We start from the raw sequence: 23263 nt of genomic DNA on the forward strand, positions 1-23263 counted from the left end.
AGGAGTTTGTTGTGTATAGTGATAAATCTTACATCATTTTGGGTTGTGTACTGATGCAATATGGTAAAGTGGTGGCTTATGCATCTAGACAGCTTAAGCCGCATGAAGGCCACTATCCTACACATGATCTTGAGTTAGTTGCCATTTTCTCCGCATTGAAAATTTGAAGGCACTATCTATATGATGAGAGGTGTATTATCTACATTGATCACAAGAGCCTCAAGTACCTCCTTACTCAGACGGAGTTGAATCTTAGACAACGTAGATAAATTGAGTTGCTTACAGACTACAATTGGATCATTGAGTATCATCCCGGTAAGGCCAATGTTGTGGCCGATGCTCTTATTCTGAGATCAATGTCTGATTTGAGGGTGATGTTTGCTCACCTAAGTCTGTTTGAGAATGATAGTTTGTTGGCTAAGTTACAAGTTAAGCTAACTTAGATTGTTCAGATTCGGGATAAGGGTAAGACTTCTAATTTTGGTTTGAATAGTGAGGGTGTTCTGTATTTTAGAGGTTGGGTTTGTGTGCCTAATGATGCTGAGTTGAGGCAGTCTATCTTGTGGGAAATGCATACTAGCCTTTACACTATGCATCCTAGTGGGAATAAAAGGTATCAGGATCTTTAAGCGTTGTATTGGTGGCCCGATTTGAAACGTGAGGTAACTGATTTTATTTATCGATGTTTGACTTGCTAACAAGTTAAGGCTGAGCACCAACTACCTTCAGGTTTACTTCAGCCTATTAAGATTTTGTTGTGGAAATAGGAACGGGTAACTATGGATTTCGTTAGTAGGTTACACTTGACACCCACGAAGAAGGATCCTGTTTGGGTTATAGTGGATCGAGTGGCCAATTCTACTCATTTTCTTTTGGTTAGGATTGATTATTCTCTGTAGAAGCTAGCGAAGCTATACATTTTTGAGATTGTTAGACTTCATGGGGTTCCGATCTCGATTATCTCTGATAGAGACCCTTGATTTTACGTCTCAGTTTTGGAAGAAACTGCATAAGGTATTGGGTACTTAGTTGGACTTCAGTACTGTGTTCCATCTACAGACTGAAGGGCAATATGAGAAAGTGATTCAAATATTGGAGGATATGCTACAGAGTTATGTTATTAACTTCCGTGGTAGTTGGGAGGAGTTTCTGCCATTGGCTAAGTTCACGTATAATAACAAATTTCAGTCCAGTATTCTAATGGCACCTTATGAGGTTCTTTATAGTCGTAAATGTCGTGCTCCTTTGTGTTGGATTGAATTGGGAGAGAGGAGGATTATAGGTCCAGATTTGGTTTTTGAGACTAAGGATAAGGTTAGATTGATTCAAGAGCGTTTTAAGGCAGCTTCTGATAGATAGAAGTCTTTTGCGGATCTGAAGAGGAGATACATAAAGTTTGTTGTGGGAGATCAGGTTTTCCTTAAGGGGTTTTCCTTAAGGTATCACCGTGGAAGAAGGTCATTCGATTTGGATGTAAGGGAAAGTTGAGCCCTAGGTTCATTAGACATTATCAGATTCTAAACGAGTTGGGATAGTCACCTATCAGTTTGATTTACCTTCTGAGTTAGATCGTATACATGATGTGTTCTACGTCTCTAGGTTGAGGCGATATCGATCTGATCCATCTCATATTGTATCTGTTGAAGAGGTTGAGGTGAGACCAGATTTGACTTTTGAGGAGCCAGTTTAGATTCTAGATCGAGAGGTTAAGGTCTTGAAAAGGAAGACCATTCCACTGGTCAAGGTTCTATGGCAGAATCATGCTACAGAGGAAGTCAATTGCGAACCTGAGGAATCGGTTCGATAGTAATATCCACATCTATTTGAATTAGGTAAATTTCAAGGCTGGAATTTCTTTTAAGTACACTTTCTGAACACTTCATATGCAACCATATATATGACATTATCATCCAATCTATCAAATTAATCATTCAATGTTTTCAAGACTTACATCAATACATATGACAATTTGTGCCATTTAGCATCATATATATACACATATACTTTACACAATTCAACTCAAATCAATACAATTGACCATTTGCACAATTCATCACTTTAAACCTTATACCATTTACAAGGTTAGTTAAACCATAAATTGCAATTTGATAGTACAAACTTAAAACCAACTTGGTATATAGTACCATTTGTATATTTCAATCAATGCAACATTATACTAAATCACATGAATGTATTCAACTATGCTTAGACACAAAAGACACTACCATTTCAAGGTTCCAAAATAGTCGTTTACATTACAAAATTGGCTCAACATTAGGTACATGCCATATATATATTAAAATGTAAAATAAACTATACAAACTTTACTGAGTGGAGGATTGTTGATTAGATGCTGAAGTCACCTTTTGAAACTTTGAGATCCACCAAAACCTGCGTACAAAATAGAAAAATCGTACACTAAACGATAAAGCTCAATGGTACTTTCAAGATTCAAGTTAATACAACATTATATTATCAAATGATCACATTGACTTTAAGTTCAATATCAAACCAGTACATATTTCATTGTTTCATGAGGTTCCATTACCACTAATATATGTATGCATATTACAATTTGCATACCAATCATATAACATTGCAAAGAAATTTACCTTCCCATACCATTCAACAAATTTGAAACTGTTTACCATTTCATTATATAACCATTTACAACATTCAATATCATGTCTTATATTAGTGTGTATATAACAATTCATTTAAGTTTCAAACATGTATATGTTTAACAATTTGATACACCATTTCCATGTCAATCAATACAGTTTTATATACTATTATCATTTCTCAAGTTCATACCATTTCAATTCAAATCATACATTATAATAGCTTACGAAAATTTAGTTTTTTTCATTTTCTGAATTCAAGATTTGGTTTCAATGTTTCACCCAATGGAACCCAAGTAAAACAGACTCAAATATACAAGTGAACTACATCACACTAGATAGCTTGTACGAGCTTAAACTACACTACACCAAGACACTGAAGTGCAAAGCTCTTATGCATCAAATGTATAAAAAAATTTTAATTACATCCTTTTGCCACACCAGTGCCTCTGTAGAGACAAATAATAGTCAATGATCTGTAAAAGATGTTGGATATCAATATAACCTGTCATAATCTCCATATTATCACATATCTTGTACAAGTGCGCATATGACCCTATTGGCGTGTCAATCATATCCTAACGTTTTACAGATTTCATATGGGCATCAGTATTCATATTTACATCATCATAACTTTAATCATTCTTGTTCCCATATTCATACCCTGTAATTATTGATATTTACCTGTCATACCCTGTGCTTGGTCACATTTGCATTTCCGTACCCTGTATATTTTTTGATCACATAAACAATTATTAATCCCAGTTCATTTTATTTTTATTTCATTTCATTTCAATTTATATATATAATTTCACATTCAAATTCAAATTCACATTTCAATTCACCATCAATACACAATATCTCATATCATATATCATGTTTCAATCCATTCTTATATTACAAACCATGTTCCATTAAATCATACTACTTTCCATTTTATTCAATTCAATCTACTATCTCAATATTCAATATCAATCGCAACAAATCAATTCATACAAAAATTATATACTCCCCTCAAGATTCAATCATGCAATTAACATGAATATGCAAACAAATAAATTGATCTCAAATCATAAAAGTACAAATTGAAATCTTGTGTCACTTGTCGATGGCTCACGCTTTTCCTTTCCCTCTCGGTGGCCCGATGTCCTCATTCACTATGATCGATAATTAAATAAATAAAACAATATCAGATTTCATTCAATCCACCACCAAATACAAAGCCATGAATATTTTTCATTTTATTCAATTTAGTCCTTAAACTCAGATAAGCATATCTTTCGATATTTAACTTCAGATCAAAATTTAATTTCACATTATTTCATTAAGAACCCTATACTTACTATCCATGAATAATTTCATGATAGGTTTTCAATTGATTCAATTTGGTCCCTATAGTAATAAAGTTAATAACCAATCTTATTAAGCTTTAAAATTTAGTCATTATCATGGTCTAAGCTTAATATCTATCAAATTAAAGCCTAATTCATCAATTTCTCAATAATCGGAAGTTGTTATATATTAGGCAATTAGACAAATTGATGCTTGGGCTAGCTAATTCAAGCTCTCATGATCAAGAATATATAAAAATTTAATGAAAATAGCTTGAAACCTTGATTTTTAATGGCCAAATGTTGAACCTCGGCTTTCTTTCTTTCATTCATGAAATTGGTGAGGAAGAAAATGAATATACCTTTTCTCTTTCCATCCACTTTCACTTATATATATAGTTAGATTAAACAATAGTTAATCTTAATTAAGTTAATTAATTTATCATTTTTATTATTTAATCATTATTAATTCAACTAGTGGTGGTTATCATCATACTCCACTAACAAGATGAGAACCAACGGTTTAATAACCATTTAGGCCCTTTGGGAAATTTCTATCTAGATTTCTAGCCTTTTCTTAATTAAAACTCAATAACAATTGGACTGTTACAATTTAGGTCCTATGCTTTAATTAACTAATTTCTCGGTTAAATTACTTACCGAACTTCAATAAATTTTTATATTAACTCCGTAATTATTCCTATTTTATATTTACAAACTTGATTCATGGAAATGAGGTTTCAAAATTGCACTTTTGGACACTACTAAAATTCGGGTTGTTACAAGCAATGTATTTCGACGATTGAGGAGAGGTACCAAAGAGGCATTACCATGATACCAAGTTGTGTTATTTGTGGAGCGTATATCAAGAGTGTGTTTCACGTTCTTTGGGACTATCTGAGTGTCATTTTGATTTGGACCATGTTAGTCAGGGATGATAGGGGAGCAACGTTCTACAACCTTTCCCTTTCTGATTGGCTTTGTGCAAACCAGTTTAATAATTAAGGGTGAACAAAACTCAATTCGACTTAAAAAAGTAAAAAAAAATTTAAATTTCAAATTATTCTAACCGAGTTAATCGAATCAACTCAAATTTATTTTTTAGTTTTTTGAATTCGAGTCGAGTTGAGTTTTTGATTTCAAATAAATCAAATACCACTCTATGTCATTTTAAATTTATATTATTATTTTAGGTGTCGTTTTAAGTTTTTATTAATTTTAGATATTTTCCCTCTTTTAACCTAAACCCTTTTACTGCTGTTAACAAGTCCCAATCATTCCACCAAAATTAAATTTATTCTCATTCCTAAATTAAACCCCAACACTCTAATCAATTTCAATTTCATTTTCAAAAATCAAAGGACAAAGTTATCTTTAATTCTTCTTTTGTTAAGGTAATTTTCATTTTCATTTTTGAGTAAAAATGACTTTCTTAAAATTTCATGCAAATTTCGAAAAGCATGAACCCATTATATCTTTAATATGTTTCTGTCACACTCGGGTTTTCTTTAAGGTCCCTAAATTTGATGACAAATGGGAGTAAATTAAATTAACAATAAGTTGGCGGGATCTATTAGAAAAGTTGAGAAAAATTATGGCTAGTTAGCAATTAGTTGAGTTTCAGTTCTGGTTTGGTTAAGATGGAACCGATTGGTTCCTTGGTGGAAGACAAAATGATTTTTGATGGATGGTTATTTGGAGCCTTGAACCGTGTCTAAGAGGGGTTATATATATGTAAGTAGAGGAGTTTTCGAAGGCAAAATCCTCATCATTTCTGTTTTAATTTCCTTCTTTCTTCATCGTCTTCTTCGGTTGCTCCGAAGAAGAGAAATAGAGGAAAGTGTTGCATTGGGTAGTGATCGAGAGGATAGAATTCTAGGAGTAAATAATTCTGGGAACGGGTAAGCTTTTATATCTTTTTGTATTGTGGATTGAAAAAGAGGAGTAAGGATTTCTGAAACTATTGAGAAATTTTAAATGGTTCTGAACTCTGGGTTTTAAGGTTTTAATGCCTTCCATTTAACCAATATATGGTTGTCGTGCTTAGTTGCTAGGTCGATGGAGGCTCTGGTGTTGGAAAAGCTAAGCTAACGAGGATGAAAGAATTTAGGTGAGTTTTTGTATTTCACCTTGGGTGTTATTTGTTGTTGAGCTGCTGAATTATCATGTTTGTATGTTGCTTTGGATCTAGTATGAAATCTGTAGTCGTATATGATTGCAATGTTTGGGGGAACTGTACATGTATAAGACTGTGGACATAAATGAATGCTTGTTAGTATGCTTTCTAAATGTACATGGTGTTGGAGCATGGATGTGATTAAATGAGGTGTGCTCTATTAATATTTGGAATAATAAGTATGAAATGCATGTCTATATTAAATGTAGAGTACGGAGGAATTTACCTTGACGGGGTAGATGAAGATAGGAATAGTTAGACAAATGGGGGCATAGACGGATAACTATGGGATTCAAGGGAGTTGGGCGGCATCGTGGAATGGTTATCTACGGGTTCACTAGAGCAACACCATGACCACAGTCTATCGACTCTATGGAGTAGCATCGCGATGACGATTATTCATTGGTCTTTTGGCGCGACGCTATAGAAACGATTTATAGGTCCTTCAGGTGACACCTTAGAAGAGGTTTATTAATTCCTCGAAATATAAATTTTGCTAAAACAGTAAAGATGAGACCATATTGTGTAAGACCATATTTGGGCTATGACAACATATGAAATTTTCCAGGACAGTAAACATGGGGTCATCATGTTTTGTAAGACCATAGCTGGGCTATGGTAGCATATGGAGTCTGCCAAGATGGTGAACTAGTAAGTTGATAAGGCACACAAAGGGAAAGTGCTGTGTGATTCACATGATGAGTAACATAAGAAGACGATCGCGGTGTGTCTGTGAACGCGGGTAAACGTAATAGTAAGGGAATCCACCAAACTATGAAGATAAGAAAAAGCTTGTAAAAGTGTTTGAGATTGTGGGTAAGCTTGTTAATCATGGGATCTGCCAAACTTTAACGGTGAGAGGAATTGGTATAAGTAATTTAACGCAATAGAGGTAGTGAAGGGATATTTTCTTCGAGATATTTTAATTATTCACTAGAATGAGTTCGCTAGTGTTATGCTAGTAAACCAATATTAGGTAAGATAGTGAGGCGAACAAGTGGATTCTAATCCTAAGGGTTTGCGGGTAAGAGGTAGCTAGAGTCAAGTAAGTTTGCCAAAGACTATCTTCAGTAGAGAATTTGTTTGGATTTTATTAATGAAGTGGATGCCTGTTGGGCTTATTTTAGCCCTGGGAAGCCCGCGTGGGACTAACTATTGTGGGGAATCAATGGAAAAGGAAAATTCGAGGAAAGGAAATCCTCCGGGGGCTATTTGATATTGGAAATGTCTTAGCAAAATGTTCTAAAGGGGAAAGATCCTATGAGACTATCCCGTGGAGTACAAGTTCACAAGGAAAGTGTGTTTAGTAATCAGCCAAATGTCATATACGAGACTACAAGTAAATATGTTAGAATTGGGTATTCTTTAAGGAGAAGTTGTGCGAGGGCTAAGCCTAAAGAAGATAGTAGCTGGGGTAATCAAAGAATTTATGTTGAGTCAGTATGGAATGAATGGTTCAGGGTAAGGGTCCACTATTGAGGCTACAACAGTTGCAAGACCGCTAGAGGAAGCTGAAAATTTGAATGACTAGCGTATATGACAATATTTAATGAGCCAAGTTAGGAAAAAGGTGATATGGTTTTTGAGAGGAAGTCGTACAAGTTCGAATCCCAAAAGTTGTTATTTAGAAGAGCACATTTATGTCTAAACCAAGGATTAAGTCCGCCAAATGATTTGGCTCAAAGATTTCATGGCTTGGGTTACGTTAGTAAGATGACGAAATTTATAAAGATGCATAGAGGGTTTTAAATTTTGTGTTGATTATTGTACAAAATCTCATTAAGTTCATTTGAACTTACGATTGTATTGCCTTAGATGCATGATCGAAATGTTCAAAGTCGTAGTGGAGGGGACCAAGCCAGACACCACCAACATTGCGCGAAGGTCGCGACAACTGTATCATGCATATAGAGGTGCACCCTTAGAGGCCACACCTTGAGGATTAAGTTGGATATACATGTATTAAATTCTTCGTTAAATATTTTTATTAATTGTTAGGTTTAATACGATGTCAACCTTGTATGAATTTAATTCTCATATGGTATAAGTAGTAGTTAAAATTTGAAATTTGATATTGTTTAAGTACGTAAATAAATCAGTTTAGAAATTTTGTTAAATTATTTAGGTTCATTGTCACATTCGGTACTCAAACCCAACAATCGGGTCGGGTATAATGTGTTATAGTTTCAAATCCATTATATTTTCATTGGAATGACATTGGGATTTTGAGTTTCCTAATAATCATTCAACAGCTTTGTAATAGCACAAGTTCATAGTCTTGTAACAACACAAGTTCATAGTCATGTAATAGTTTTGTAACATTGGGATTTTGGGTTTCCTAGTATTGGTTCATGTTTCTAATGGATTTTAAGTTTTCAAACACTTGAGTTCATAGTCCTATAACAATACAAGTTCTTGTTACGACACAAACAGCACAAGTTCCTGTTAGTTCATGATAGAAGTTAGAAGTCCCTGTTGGTGCACAAACAACACAGGTTCACACTTTCGAATATTTTTTTAGTATTAGTTCTTTATATCGAGGATGAATCTACACCAACAAGACTCCTGTTAGTTCATGAAAAAAGTAATAAATAGTCTACTACTCGTATAAGGGGAAAAAAGTAGTTCACTACTAATTTTGTATTTTAACCCGAATTTCCTTAATATCATATAGGTAGGTAGCTGATTAAATGTAGAATCATGCAATGTATTGATAATGGAATACAAAAAAAAAAGAAAAATAAAAAAGTGGAATATGAAAAAAAAAGCATAAAAAATAACAATCTAAATTAATTTGATTTCTTATTTATCATTTTGTGACTTTTGTTTCTTTAATGTCCAATGTTAATTTTTTTTGCTTACTTGTAGATGAGTGATCCAATGAGGTGGTTCAACTCAAAGTTCACAAAATTCTTCCCCAATTGAGATAATCAATGTCACATTCGAAAAATTGGGTTAGTAGAAATTGGATTAATAAACCAAGAGTGGTCACTCGAATTTTTTTAATAACCTTGGCACATTTGTCAATAGATAAGTATCAAATATAGTGATTAAGTAGTGGTGGAGCTGTCCTTGATGATCTGAGTTTGAATCCCTTTCCTCTCATTAATTTCTCTTTGGTGTAAATTTGTTTCAAACCTTAGTAAAGGTCACACCATATTTTTAAAATAATTGTTGTAGAAATGTAAATAAGGAATTAAATGGCTTAGTGGTTAGGAACTTACATAATTTCCTAAGAGTTCTAGGTTTAAGTTTCCACATTCTTCATATTTTTATTTATTTATTTCCTTGTGTGTGAGTCAACCTTCTTTCACTAAACCCCCTTTTCACTCTCAAAATCCCCTTTTTGCTCATTTTTCCCCTCAACATGTCTTTCCCTCACCCCTTACCTTGTTTGTCTATTCAATGTACCTAGACAAGGTGTAATACACCTTTTATGTTTCATCTTTTTCTTTTCTCTTCATATTGTCGTCCCCCTTCTTTGAACCTCCATTTTCTATCCATTTTTCTTTTTATTTAGCCATTTACCACCATTTCCTTGCCAACAGAACCACCGGAGGACCTCCGCTTTGCTATCGCTCCTCTTATTTGTTTGCTCTAATGCCGCACTTGCACCACCATTCAGCACCGTGGCCACAACCTTGCACCATATTAGATAAAACATTCTTTTTCTCTCCACTCCTCATTATTCCTTATTTTTCTCTCCTCCCTTTCTCAAGTGCCGCAACACTCTTCTTCCTCCCCCTCCTCTGTTGGGTTCTTGCCAAACCGTTGTAGCACCTCCATGATGATTAGTGATCATTTCTCCTTTCTTCACCATTTTTTGATCTTTACCACTCTTTATAGTAAAAAAAACTTATTTCTTTTATTTTATTTTCAATTTTTCTTAAATTATTTTTATATCATATACCTTTGACTCACTTTTTCAAATAATCAATTTCTTTAGATTCGGTTTCCTTTCCGATTCAAGACTCTGGTGATCCATCAATCCTTTTGACTTAATCGAGTTAAAGTAAGTATGGTAGTGGAATAAAAACCATTATTTCTTCCCTATTTTATCTTTTCGGCCAAATGTGTATAAGGGATTATAGTGTATTTTCCTTCAAGTGTTAATATATTGTATTCCACTTCTGATGAAGGGTTGATCAATACCATCCCAGAAAGATCCTAATTTCACAAACAAAATCATCATTATGAATGAGTTTTTACAAGAGTAAGTTCAAAATGGATGATTTAGTTTAAGTGAGTAATATCATAAAATGTTTAAAAAGACGATTCTTAATGACAGGTCACTTTGATAACAGATCGATATTCCATTGGTTAAGATCCGAGTGTGGGTGTTCTTTAGAGTGGTGTTTCGCATTAGATCTATTATCAGGTGTGGGTCCAATTTAATTAAAAATAAATATACATTAATTTTAATGTTCAAACACATTATCATTTGGATCATGTTTTATGCAAATACTTAAAGTATTCCAAAAGGGAGATTTAAACCTATCGATGTGTACTATATCAAGTAAGTGACCCAAACCAACTAGATTACGAAAGATATGTTGTATGGTTATGATTATCACTATTTTGAAAAAAAATGTTATTCTCATTCTCATGTTATGTGATATTCTAACATAATTGATTTTACATGAAAAATAAATTGCGATATTTCGATATCTTAAAACAATATATGAATCACATGTTAAACATGTCCTATATGATATTATATGTTAAGAAATTCGAATTGCATGTTTCAACATGCCTAATGTGATGAGTGATATATTGAAATGAAAAATATGTTTATATATATGTTCATTATGGACATATCACATGCATGGGGTGGGACATTGTAAGGAGGAAGAATTGGTGGCTTCTTCCACAACCTACATGACAACTTGTCTGCAAATATTGGTGGCTTCGTCCACAACCTACAAGGCAGCTTGTCTATGAATTTGGTGGTTTATCCACAACCTACATGGCAGTTTGTCTGCGAATATTGGTGGCTCCATCCATATATATTAGAGTGATTGGATAGATGAGTTCTGGGGAACTCTTTTTGGAGTGTAGCGGTGATGGGTAGGATGTTTTTATTAAAAAAAATTGCATAATTATTTTACAAAAATTGTAGTTCCATGATCATGTGCATAAAATTGATTATGTTGTATGATAAGCATGTGTTTATTGTTATTTTTCTTGTTATAAGACTAACAATAGGCTTTTAAAGCTCACAACTTTAGTTTCATAACCTTTTAGGTGATTCATGGACTTAAGGCTTGGATTCAACATTTAAAGGAGGTTCTCGGATGGAACTTTAATAAATGAACTATAAATTATTTGGGATGTTATTTGGACTTTGGACATTGGACTTTTTATTGGGTTGTTCCTTTACTTTATATCTCTAAATTTCCATGCATGCATGCTTGATGGATTTACAAGTATTTTGAATTATTAAGTTTATTTAAATTAATTACGATTTTTGCTTGATTTTAAACAGACTTTTTGATTTCTTTAAGTATTTTCAAAACTCTTCTGCGAAATATTTTTACCAAAATCATTATTAAGAAATAATTAAAAATGTTGCAAATTCTTAGTTTTATGATTTAGGATGAGATTTTGAAATATAATACTTTTCAAACACTTGAGTTTAATAAGTTCTTTTCAAATGCTAAATTACTCGATATTTAAAATTTAGAGTTTTCATTAAAAATAATTGAAACTTAATTCTTTTCAACAAGTAAATATTTTCAACGGTTTTAATGTGACTTCTGAGATTTAGCCATAACGTCTAGGCTGAGTTTTGGGGTTTTAAAATCAAACAACAATAAAGGTAAGTGTTCAAAGAAACATTACTCTAAGGGTAGCTTGTTGGAACTATTTCACGAAATATGTAATTGAAGAAGGGATAAGAGAGCAAGGTGCAATGCTTGTGATGTTACTTACACCATGGAAACAACTTTGGATTCTACAACCAATTTGAATGATCATTTGAAAACATGCTTAAAAAGACCTTGAGGTAATACTTATATCCCTAAGCAATTAGAATTAACATTTGTGAAGACTAGCCAAGAACCAACGAATTTATCAACTTGGGTGTTTGACCAACATGCTTTTAGAAAGACATTGGTTCATATGACAATTGTGGATGAAATGCCTTCTAAAATTGTAGAAGAAAAGGGGTTCAAATTCTTTCTTTTTATAGCATGTCCACGATTTAGTCTTATATCCTATTGGACAATTAGAATGGATTGTCTTGATTTATTTAACTACATGAAGAGTGTAATGAATAATTATTTTGGAACATATATAAGTAGTGTTTGTTTAACGACATACACTTAGACTTCATTACAGATGATATTTTACATGGTTTTAACAACACATTGGGTGGATGATGAGTAGAGGTTAAAAAAATAATTATAAATTTTTGTCCAATATTTGCTTATAGAGGTGAAAACATAAGTCAAGCCTTTGAAAAACATCTTTAAGATTGGGGGATCGAGAAGGTCTTCACTATTACGGTTGATGATGCATCTGCCAATAGTGTTGCCACTGAATATTTGAGAAAGAAATTGAATCACTGAAATGCTTCTATTTCAAATGGGAAATATATACATATGAGACGTGTTACACACATTTTTAATCTCATTGTGCAATACGACATTAAGGATGCTTCTATGTCTATAGATTGAGTTATAGGTTCTATGAGGTATATAAGAGTATCACCATCAAGGTTGACAAAAATCAACCACTGGGCAAAAAAAATGATACATAGTAAGGCTCAATTGTGTTTAAATGTGCCTGATAGATGGAACTCAACATATATGATGTTAAAGGTGGCTAAAAAATATGAACGTGCATTTGAAGCATATGTATGTGATGATCATAACTTTTTTCTTCACTTGATTGCTGGAGATGGAGTTCCTACATTTGATGATTGAGAAAATGTTCGAAGAGTTATAAAAATGTTAGTGCATTTTTATCATCTTATAATGAAGGTGTCTGGATCTTTGCATGTCACATTTCATTCACTTTTCGAAGTATTGGCAAATGTGTTTTGTCTATTTGATAGGTGACAAGATTGTGGAGATTTAGACATATTTTCTATGGCTTTCAAAATTAGGGATAAGTATAATAAGTACTGGGGTGAAGGAAATAATATTAACTTGCTGGTTTACTTGGTAGTTATCTTTGATCCACGATCTAAAATGAACTTTTTACACTTTGGGGTCAACTTACTGCTTTCCTAATGTTGCTAATGGCATTGTGAAAATAATTGATAAATCATTTCATTGCTTGTTTGATGAGTATTCTTCTGATTTTGGGATAATTCAATTGTTTGAAGGTAGTCTAGTTCTGATACGAGTCACAAAAGCCCAAATTCTTGAAGGCGAGGCCCAATAAGAAGATTCCAAGCCCAATCAAGAAATCCACCCATACTTAGTTGAAAATCAGGCCAAATTGTCAAAGTGGCCCAAGTTGTAAAGTTTTATTTTTATTTATTTATTTATTTATTTTATTTAGTTTAAATTTTTATATTCAGTCCAAGAGTCCCAAATAAAAGACCCTTGGTCGAATTTCCATATTAAAATAATTAGGAGTTTTTTTTAGTTTTAGTTTTAGTGTTCTAATTAAATTAGGAAAACATTTGAAAGGCCTATTTATATGGCTTGGCCAGCCACCCTACATTACATTACAATTACATTGAAAATTTCAGATTTGATTTGAGTGAAAATTCTCTTTGAGTTCTTCAAGGATTTTCTCTTGAGTTTTCTTTAGAAGTTGTTTTAACAATATTTTTTATTGTGGGAGCCATCTTCAACCTTCTTCTTGCCATTGATATTCTTTGGAGGGGAGATTAGAGCCGTTTGAAGGGAGTTGTGAGATCTTTCGAGATTTCAAGGCTTCTTAGGACTTATCTTTTAATTTCTTACTATCAATTCTTTCTTTATTTCTACTTGTGCTGAATCATTATCTAATCTATTTTCTGTTCTTATTGTGTTTTCAGCCTTTTTCTATCTTAAGGAATCAGCCCAAAAATCCCCAATTTCTAGGGTTTTTCCATACTCTTTTTGGGTGAAATTAGATTGTCGAAATTTGGGGAAAACTATCTTGGTGTTCAATTGGGCAGAATCACAATCTCCTTGAGGGTTTCAAGAACCCTAACACTTATTTCTATTCTCAATTTGATTCTTTGCTGATTTGGAGATTTTATTTCAGATCTGAAAATTCAAAAATCTAATCTTTTAATTTTCTGTTTCGTTTCAGATCTAATTGTTTAGGGTTTTCGTAGGAGTTTCTCGTGACTTGGCAACTCGATCTTGGTCCGCGCGCAACCCCGTATCATTTGGTATCAGATTTTGGGCGTTTTGGGTGTTCTTGGTTGATTTCTAAACTGATCTCTATTTTTTAAATTACAAACAGCAGTTTTACCCAGAAAAATTTTCGAAAAAAAATTCATTTGAGTGGGTAAACGTTTTCTGATTGATCTGAAATTTTACATACATATTTTTGGCACTGTTATTGAATATACAAAAATATTTCCCACAAAAAAATAAGTCGAAAAAGTCAAAAAATTGAAAAAAGACGAAATCCAATAAAAAATTAAAAAAATATTCAGCGGGTTGAACTTGGTGCCCAAATTTTCCAGATCAAAAATTCAATATTTGAAGACATTCCATATTTAATTTTGTGATTTTTTGAGATCGGGAACACCTCGAACGAAGTTGTCAAGTTACTCCGCAGTTTTTCGGGTTTTCTGTTTTCAACAATTTTTATTGATTCTTAGCTGTAGGTTTTCATTTGTTTGCTTTTTATTCTCCCTTTACAATATCTAACACCTTCTTGTTTTTTGTGTTAGTAGGATTTAAACGTGTGCCCAATTCTTCCTCGGTGCAACACGAATCAATTGGTGTCTCGTCAGTTTTTGGCATCCTAGTGCAAATTAGGATTCTTTGGTAGTTTGGTTCACACTCTCTAATTGGTTGATATAAACTCTGATAAAGAACTCACAAGATTGAATTCGACCTCATTGAGAATTTGATTTTTCTTTTGAGTGATTAATGGTGAGGTTTGCTAACTTTTATTTTTGAGTGTTGAGTGTTTATTTTTTACAGGTTTTGAAGATGTCTAAAGGTGATAATAATGATGCACTTATGAAAGTCCAACAACAGTTAGACAGACATACTGCTGCAATCACACAAATAAATGCTACACTTCAAGCATTGAATACTACTTTGAATGAGGTACGAGTGAATCAAAAACATCAATATCGAGATCCAATTAAGGAAGATAGGGATAACCAGCCCCATAGGTGCAACCCTCAACGTGTCCCTAGAATGGATGATGATTGTCATGATCATGGACAATCATCTTTGGCAAAACCAAAGAGCGAGCAGCAACGAGAACATCTCTTTCATACTCGCTGCCACGTACAAGGTAAGCTTTGTAGAGTTATTATTGATGGTGAAAGTTGCTCGAACATAGCCAGCACGACGATGGTGGAAAAGCTTTGCTTAACCACTACCAAGCATCCACGACCTTATCAACTACAAGGGCTTAGCAACGAAAGCCAATTTAAGGTCACTCAACAAGTGCGCATCGCCTTTTCTATCGGTAAATATCAAGACGAAGTCGTGTGCGACGTAGTACCTATTCAAGCCTGCCATTTATTGCTAGGAGAACCATGGCAACTGGATCGAAAAGTCACTCACGATGGTCGTACCAATAGGTATTCTTTCAAGCATCAAGGAAAGAAACTTACCTTAGTGCCGCTCACTCCGGAACAAGTCCATGAGGACCAAATCAAACTGAGAAATTCTGTTAAAACAAGTGAGGAAAAAGAAAAAGAGAATGAAAAAGAGCAAAAAGAGATTGAGAGTGAAAAGGAATGTGAAACAGAAAAGAAATTTGAAAAAGAAGTTGAAGAAAGAAGAGAAAATGAGTTAGAAAAAGAAACAAAAGAAAAAGACGAGGAAAGGCTAGTGAGGAATGTTTCTACTAACCAAGATATGAATTTTTCTTGTGTTGCTACTTTTCAGGTTCCTGAAAGATCGAAAGATAACTTTCAACTTCAATACCTCTCAAATGAAAGACGCTTTCATACGATCAACTTAGGCAAAGATGAAATCACACTACATGATCCCGAAGGTAAGCGAGGTAAGGAAATTTTAGAAACCGAGTCCAGTGCAGATTTGAAAATTATTAATAAAACTTTTGGTGACTTAGTTCTTAAAAGATCCCCTCATTTTGATCCGATTAATTGTTACTCTTCGATTGTGGTTGATAAAGTCATTACGAAAAGAAGCATGATTTGTTATTCTCTTGATTTACCTTGTGTAAAATCCTCGAATTTGTCCAAATCTGTTTTGGAGAATAAGGTAACGAAATTTTCCAAATTTGTTTTCAATTTATATTCGTGCCTTAAACAGTTTATGTGGTTGTACATGAAGTTTGAGTTCCATTTGACAAAGGTTAACTCAACAACGGAGATTCGACTACACTATGCCCCCGATGAGCGAAGGTTTGTTTTAAATGAAAAAGGTAAAATCGACCCTTATTCTTCTGCTTATCGAGGTAAGATGCTTGAAACATTTGAAACACTTTTGTACTCCTCGGATAGTGATAAAGATCGTGTTGATGAACACTTAGATCGAAACGTGCTTGACTGTCCTATTTTATTTATTCTATCTGTTTTGATGGTTGATAAAAAGATTCTTGTTTTTGATAATGCATGTGTGAGTGAATCTATAGACCGTCGATTAATGCATGGTATGATTATGCAACTCTGTGAACCATGTGAATCTTTTCAAATACCTACTTGTGACGATTATGTTTACCATTTGATTTATTACTCGCAATTTATTCATGGTTTGTGGGAACAATGTGAGACGACTGAATGCCTTAAAACATGTCCATCTTTGTTTCAAATATTTGACGAGGCAGTGGTGAGTAAATTAGATTGTTTGCATGGTAATCTGAATCTGTCCATTCACATGCGTTATACCTGTTCTGTTATGCTTATAATTGGACTACAAGCTTGTTTGTGTTGCTATTTACTATTTCATGGCTATTCTTTTCAGTGGACTCAATTGCCATTACTCCCGTTCGATAGAGGAAAGTCGAGTTCATTTGATTTTTCAGATTCGAGGACGAATCTTTTTGAGGAAGGGGGGAATGATACGAGTCACAAAAGCCCAAATTCTTGAAGGCGAGGCCCAATAAGAAGATTCCAAGCCCAATCAAGAAATCCACCCATACTTAGTTGAAAATCAGGCCAAATTGTCAAAGTGGCCCAAGTTGTAAAGTTTTATTTTTATTTATTTATTTATTTATTTTATTTAGTTTAAATTTTTATATTCAGTCCAAGAGTCCCAAATAAAAGACCCTTGGTCGAATTTCCATATTAAAATAATTAGGAGTTTTTTTTAGTTTTAGTTTTAGTGTTCTAATTAAATTAGGAAAACATTTGAAAGGCCTATTTATATGGCTTGGCCAGCCACCCTACATTACATTACAATTACATTGAAAATTTCAGATTTGATTTGAGTGAAAATTCTCTTTGAGTTCTTCAAGGATTTTCTCTTGAGTTTTCTTTAGAAGTTGTTTTAACAATCTTTTTTATTGTGGGAGCCATCTTCAACCTTCTTCTTGCCATTGATATTCTTTGGAGGGGAGATTAGAGCCGTTTGAAGGGAGTTGTGAGATCTTTCGAGATTTCAAGGCTTCTTAGGACTTATCTTTTAATTTCTTACTGTCAATTCTTTCTTTATTTCTACTTGTGCTGAATCATTATCTAATCTATTTTCTATTCTTATTGTGTTTTCAGCCTTTTTCTATCTTAAGGAATCAGCCAAAAAATCCCCAATTTCTAGGGTTTTTCCATACTCTTTTTGGGTGAAATTAGATTGTCGAAATTTGGGGAAAACTATCTTGGTGTTCAATTGGGCAGAATCACAATCTCCTTGAGGGTTTCAAGAACCCTAACACTTATTTCTATTCTCAATTTGATTCTTTGCTGATTTGGAGATTTTATTTCAGATCTGAAAATTCAAAAATCTAATCTTTTAATTTTCTGTTTCGTTTCAGATCTAATTGTTTAGGGTTTTCGTAGGAGTTTCTCATGACTTGGCAACTCGATCTTTGTCCGCGCGCAACCCCGTATCAAGTTCTTCAACAATTTTTTTTCAATTAAATGAAAATAGATAAATCATAAATGCAAACGAGCTTAACTACAAAAATATCTTAAGAAGAAGAAATAAGTTGGACCAGAAAGTAAATATAAGTTGGATAAGTATTTGGGTGAGGAGGACGGAGTAAATCATTCAAGTTCATTTGATTTATTATTATGGTGGAAAATGAACAGTTCTAAATTCCCTATTCTTACACAAATGGCTCGAAATGTTCTTACTATTCCTATATCAATAGTTGCCTTGAAAAGTGTATTTAGCATGAGTGGGCATGTTCTCAATAGTTTTAGAAGTTCTCTAACTCCTCTAATGGTCAAGGCTTTAGTTTGCACACAAGATTGGCTTCGAAAATCTAAGGTTCTCATCAATCTTAAAGAGTATATTGACGAACTTCAAACTATGGAAGATGGTAATATATTAATTTTGATTCATAAAATAAGCTTTTGCATTATTTATATTAGTAAACATTTCCATAGTTTAACAAATACTTTTGTTTTTAAATTTGCTAGACTTATCCAAAATACCTGAAGATTAAGAAGCTAATATACTTATCATTAGTTTATAAAGTTATATGTTTATTTTATTTATTTTTGAAAATAATTTTTTATTATTTAACTAACTCTTTTAATACTTTTACTAGATGTTTCAAGATTACCGATAGTGTTTGAAGAAGAAGAAGAAGCTTAACCTATTATATATATATATTGAACTGATGTGTTATTGTTGTTAGTTTCTCGGATTTCTATTATGTTGTTTTTATTTTTGTTTTGTTGTTTGGATTGGTGTAGTTTTCTACTGCATTTTGGACTTTTTCTTTCTATTATTATTATAATTTTATTGTGCTGTTGTTGTTTACTTAGACTTATGTTGTGTTGCTTTTATTTTTTCTATTTTGTGTAAACATGAAACAATATTCCATTTTTTCCAACAAGTAATGGAAAATAATGTGCTCCACTTTGGACTCATGATGAAGGTTTTTATTCCAAAAATATGAATCATATAAATATACTAGTAACTCAAATTATTCAAATAATATCATAAAAGAAAAACAAATAAATTTAACTTCGTGATTTAACCCAGCATTAAAATATAAATTTTATAATAAAAAATTCATTTTCCTAGATCATTCAACAAACATTTTAAAATAATAATAATAATAATAATAATAAATTTTTAATAATCAATGCAATAAATTACAAAGTAATACGAAGATAAATAATAATTTTATTTTAAATTTCAGATTCCACTTCAAATTTTAAATAACTTAATAAAGAAGTTGTAATGAAATTACATTTTATATTATAACATTTTGACATTAAAAATGTGAGATTATAAAAAAATCTAAATAATAATAATTTAAAAACCATAATTTCATTTTAGATTACCGAACCCTAACGAAAGATTTGATCAACTAAAGGGGCTAGAAATAATATAAACAAAAGCCTCCAAACACTTCAGTTATTCGCGTCTGATTTAGCGGAAGTCAATGTCAAAGCAAGACAAGGGTGGTATCTCTTTTTCATCTTTCAAGTGGCTTTTTGATTGATCCATTTCTCAGGGGTGAAAAAATAATTTTCATTGAGCCTGTGTTGTTCTGAAAAATATTAATAAATAAAAAATTGTCCTTTTTATGATTGTTAACGAAAACAAATCAATCTAACAACTTGGAAAGAAAAAAATAACCAAAGTAAATGAGAGTGACATGAGTTAAGTATAAATGACACTTTGGTAAAATAGAGTTTTAATTATTTTTCATTTTATCTTCTCTATTTTTAATCATACCAAACAATATTTGAAAATAATTTCTTTTCCATCTTCCAGGTAGAAAATTTGGGTAAACTATAATCAAGGTTACTAAACTATCAGTAAATTTACATTTTGATCAGTTAATTTCAAAAAGTTACAAAATGGTCACTGAATTATTCAGAAGTTTTTATTCAAGTCATTGAACTATTCAAAAGTTTTTATGTAAGTCACTAGGCAATTAAGTATTTCCTTTAAAAATAGTTTGGCTAGTGAGTTCTAATCAACAATTTGGCGGTCGATATGGTGGATCGGTACCAATCGACGAGTAGAAGAACATACCTTATATCTAAGTCAATTTGATGGTCAATGTCGGAGATCGGTAAAAAAATTGTTTGGATTTTGGTTCACAAATTTGTAAAATTCAAAGTTGTTTCATGAAAAAAAATAGAATTGTAAAAGAGAAGGGGAATGAGAACTTTTGAGTCGTACAGGCAGTATGAACAAAGAAGGCTATAAAGTAGCGATTTTAACGGCTTAGTGACTTGAATAAAAACTTTTGAATAATTTAATGATTATTTTATAACTTTTTAAAATTAAATGATGAAAATATAAACTTACTAATAATTTAATATTTTTGATGTAATTTACACTCAAAATTTTTTGAACCCATTATTACTATACTTGTCTCATTTTTTAATTCTCCACCTAAAGAATTCTATATGTATGTATATATTGGTTACAAGTTACGTCAAGTCGTCAAAGTCATGGATGAGCATTCAAGAATGAGCAAGCAGTAAAAATATTTTTGCTTTAAGCATCATTTGACAAAGTTAATCAGGGTTATTTAAGTAAAACTAGAATAACCTCGCTTACTAACTACTAAATCAAAGGTTAAATAGCAGTAAATGTTCCCAAATCTCATCCCCCAAACCCATCTTTACATTCGCCTCAGTCATTCAATCTCCTTCCCTTCAGAATTATTTACCCACCAAAAATGGGAAATTAGTTAGAAGCTCATGACGAAGCTGCATTCCTATAAATAACTCAGAAGGGCTGCTAGGCCCGGCCCTGGTGTTAGGCCACCACATTGCATTGCACCTCCAAACACTGTTTTTGATTTGGTGAGTTTTAAGTCTCGACCCTTGTAGTTCAAATTCAGCTTACTTTTCAAGTTTTAGGCTTGGAGACCGGCACCTTTATTTAGGCCCATTAAGATTAAAATTTGATAATTATTTTTTATAAATTTTTAATGATTTATTCAATTAATTAAAAATTAATGATTTCACGAATTCTGTTTTCGGTATGGTTGTGAAAACTTTGGTAAAAGTTAGAAATGGGTGATGTTTTTCAAACAAGTGAAGAGTAAAGTAAACCCCATGGGCATGGCCATGGGGGAACATAAAGAAATGGAGCAAAGCTAAACCCTACACCTCCCTTCAACCAACTTATGGGAGCCTTAGTTAAAGGTAACTATCCAAGAACACAACATCAAGCATGTGGGTATTGTACCCTATATTGATTGTGCTTTAAGGGCAACCAAGAACACCCTATTGATCCCTTCCACGTAAAGCACTTCCTTAATCCAAGAGCATACCCTTCAATCTATATGGCAAATTCATAATTCTGTCTCCATTTCTCCTAGAGATATTTGAACCCTAAATCTCAATCAGCCAACTAAAATAACTTCTCTAACTGTCATTTTTCTCCCTCCTACAAAATACCCCATGCAAGGGTCAATATCGTTTCCAACTCTACATCGGTCCCATGCCCTCTACAAGTCTTAATCCTTCTACTTGTATTTAAAATTTCAGGTGTGGCTCTGCTATTAGACCACGAATAAGACAAGGAAAAGCATAATCTAGAGGATAGACCAGGACGAGAACCAGCAGGTCAAATACTCCAAACCAGCGGATATACTAGGTTCCTCAGCCCCTTCTTTTTCTAGCCATTATTTTGTTTGTCATATATATCTGAATTTTCATTAAGCATTGCTGATATTTTTACATAATTTGGTGATGGGTTCTTGCAGATTTCTCTGTTGTATCATCTGCTGATGATTCCAGGGTGACCACTCAAATCCAGAAGCAGATAAAGCAAGGGGAAGCCATGTGCGAAGAGGAGTGGAGAATTCGAGGCGAGCTTGAAAGTGAAATAGAAAGAGATTTGGAAGAAGAGATTAAAGATGGAATATACCATCTGGCATTTAGATTGCACCGCCTTTATCAGCACAAAAGAGAAAGGAATGCTGATGACATATCAGAATCTGGGCATAAACAAAAAGACAAAACACCTTCTGAGGTGAATATTTGTATAAAAATGGAGGGTGGAACCAAGATAGAGATAAAAGAGACAAAGAAAGAAGCTCCTAATGATGGAAAAGGTCAGCCTATTCGACCCCGTAGTTCAAGATCAAGAAATGGTAAAGGCATGCTTGGGTCTAAATCCAATGGTAAGAAGTTTGATTGGGCTAAGAGTCTGAGAGCAGGGACTGACCCTGAAGCTAAGGTACCATGCAATGGAGGGGGCTTCAGCATGAATCGTAACCTTGAAAACACGAGGAGAAAATTGGTCAGTGCCACAGGCTCAGTGCTGAGAAAAGGAAATATTGGTGTAAATAACAAGGTTCTTGAGCTGGGATGGAAGTGGTAAAATTCTTTTGGTTTTGTTATGTCACAACTAAATAAAACATGGTTTGAGTCTGTTTATTTGTTCAAGTACTGCATGTGAGGTAAATACTAATCGTGTCAATAAATGTGATGTGTATGTAGTTTTTCAAATGATCTTTGTAAAAATCATTTTTTCCTCACTCGCTGATTTTAATCTTTCTATTCTAGTGGTCTAAGTTATTTGTACTTGTATGTAGAAATGCTGAAAACGAGTGTGTTTTGTACAAATGTATTTAATTTTTTTGGTTAAATTATTATGGTTTGGGTTCCTATATTATACTTATATCTTAAATTTAACCATTATACTTTAACATAATTTGTTATTTGCTCTCAAAAAGAAAATATAATTTATTATCTCTACTTTATAATATCATTGGTTAAGTTAAAATAATTATCACGGTTGATTATTTTGATTAAAATATTATGACGTAATTTTTTTTTGAATACCATTCTAACACACACACACAAAAAATCAATGTTAGTACTATGCGTTAAAAAGTGTATATATTTTATTAAAAAAATATGCTTTAATGTTTTAAATTGGATTTGT

At 32.8% G+C, this 23263-nt stretch overlaps 1 protein-coding gene across 1 annotated transcript; it reads left to right on the forward strand.

Moving 5' to 3' along the window:
• Nucleotides 1-21494: 21494 nt before the first annotated feature.
• Nucleotides 21495-22992, forward strand: LOC107911404 (uncharacterized). The gene is made up of 2 exons (XM_016839235.2): nucleotides 21495-21967; nucleotides 22077-22992. The coding sequence occupies exon 2, from the start codon at nucleotides 22154-22156 to the stop codon at nucleotides 22694-22696; it is 543 nt and encodes a 180-aa protein (XP_016694724.1). The 5' UTR covers nucleotides 21495-21967; nucleotides 22077-22153; the 3' UTR covers nucleotides 22697-22992.
• The last annotated feature ends 271 nt before the right edge of the window (nucleotides 22993-23263 follow it).

This window comes from Gossypium hirsutum, chromosome D11 (assembly GCF_007990345.1).
Source record: "Gossypium hirsutum isolate 1008001.06 chromosome D11, Gossypium_hirsutum_v2.1, whole genome shotgun sequence".
In the NCBI taxonomy this organism is placed as follows: Eukaryota; Viridiplantae; Streptophyta; class Magnoliopsida; order Malvales; family Malvaceae; genus Gossypium; species Gossypium hirsutum.

Coding starts and splice junctions, on each gene's coding strand:
- LOC107911404 (XM_016839235.2), top strand. CDS start 22,154: ATGTGCGAAGAGGAGTGGAGAATTCGAGGCGAGCTTGAAAGTGAAATA.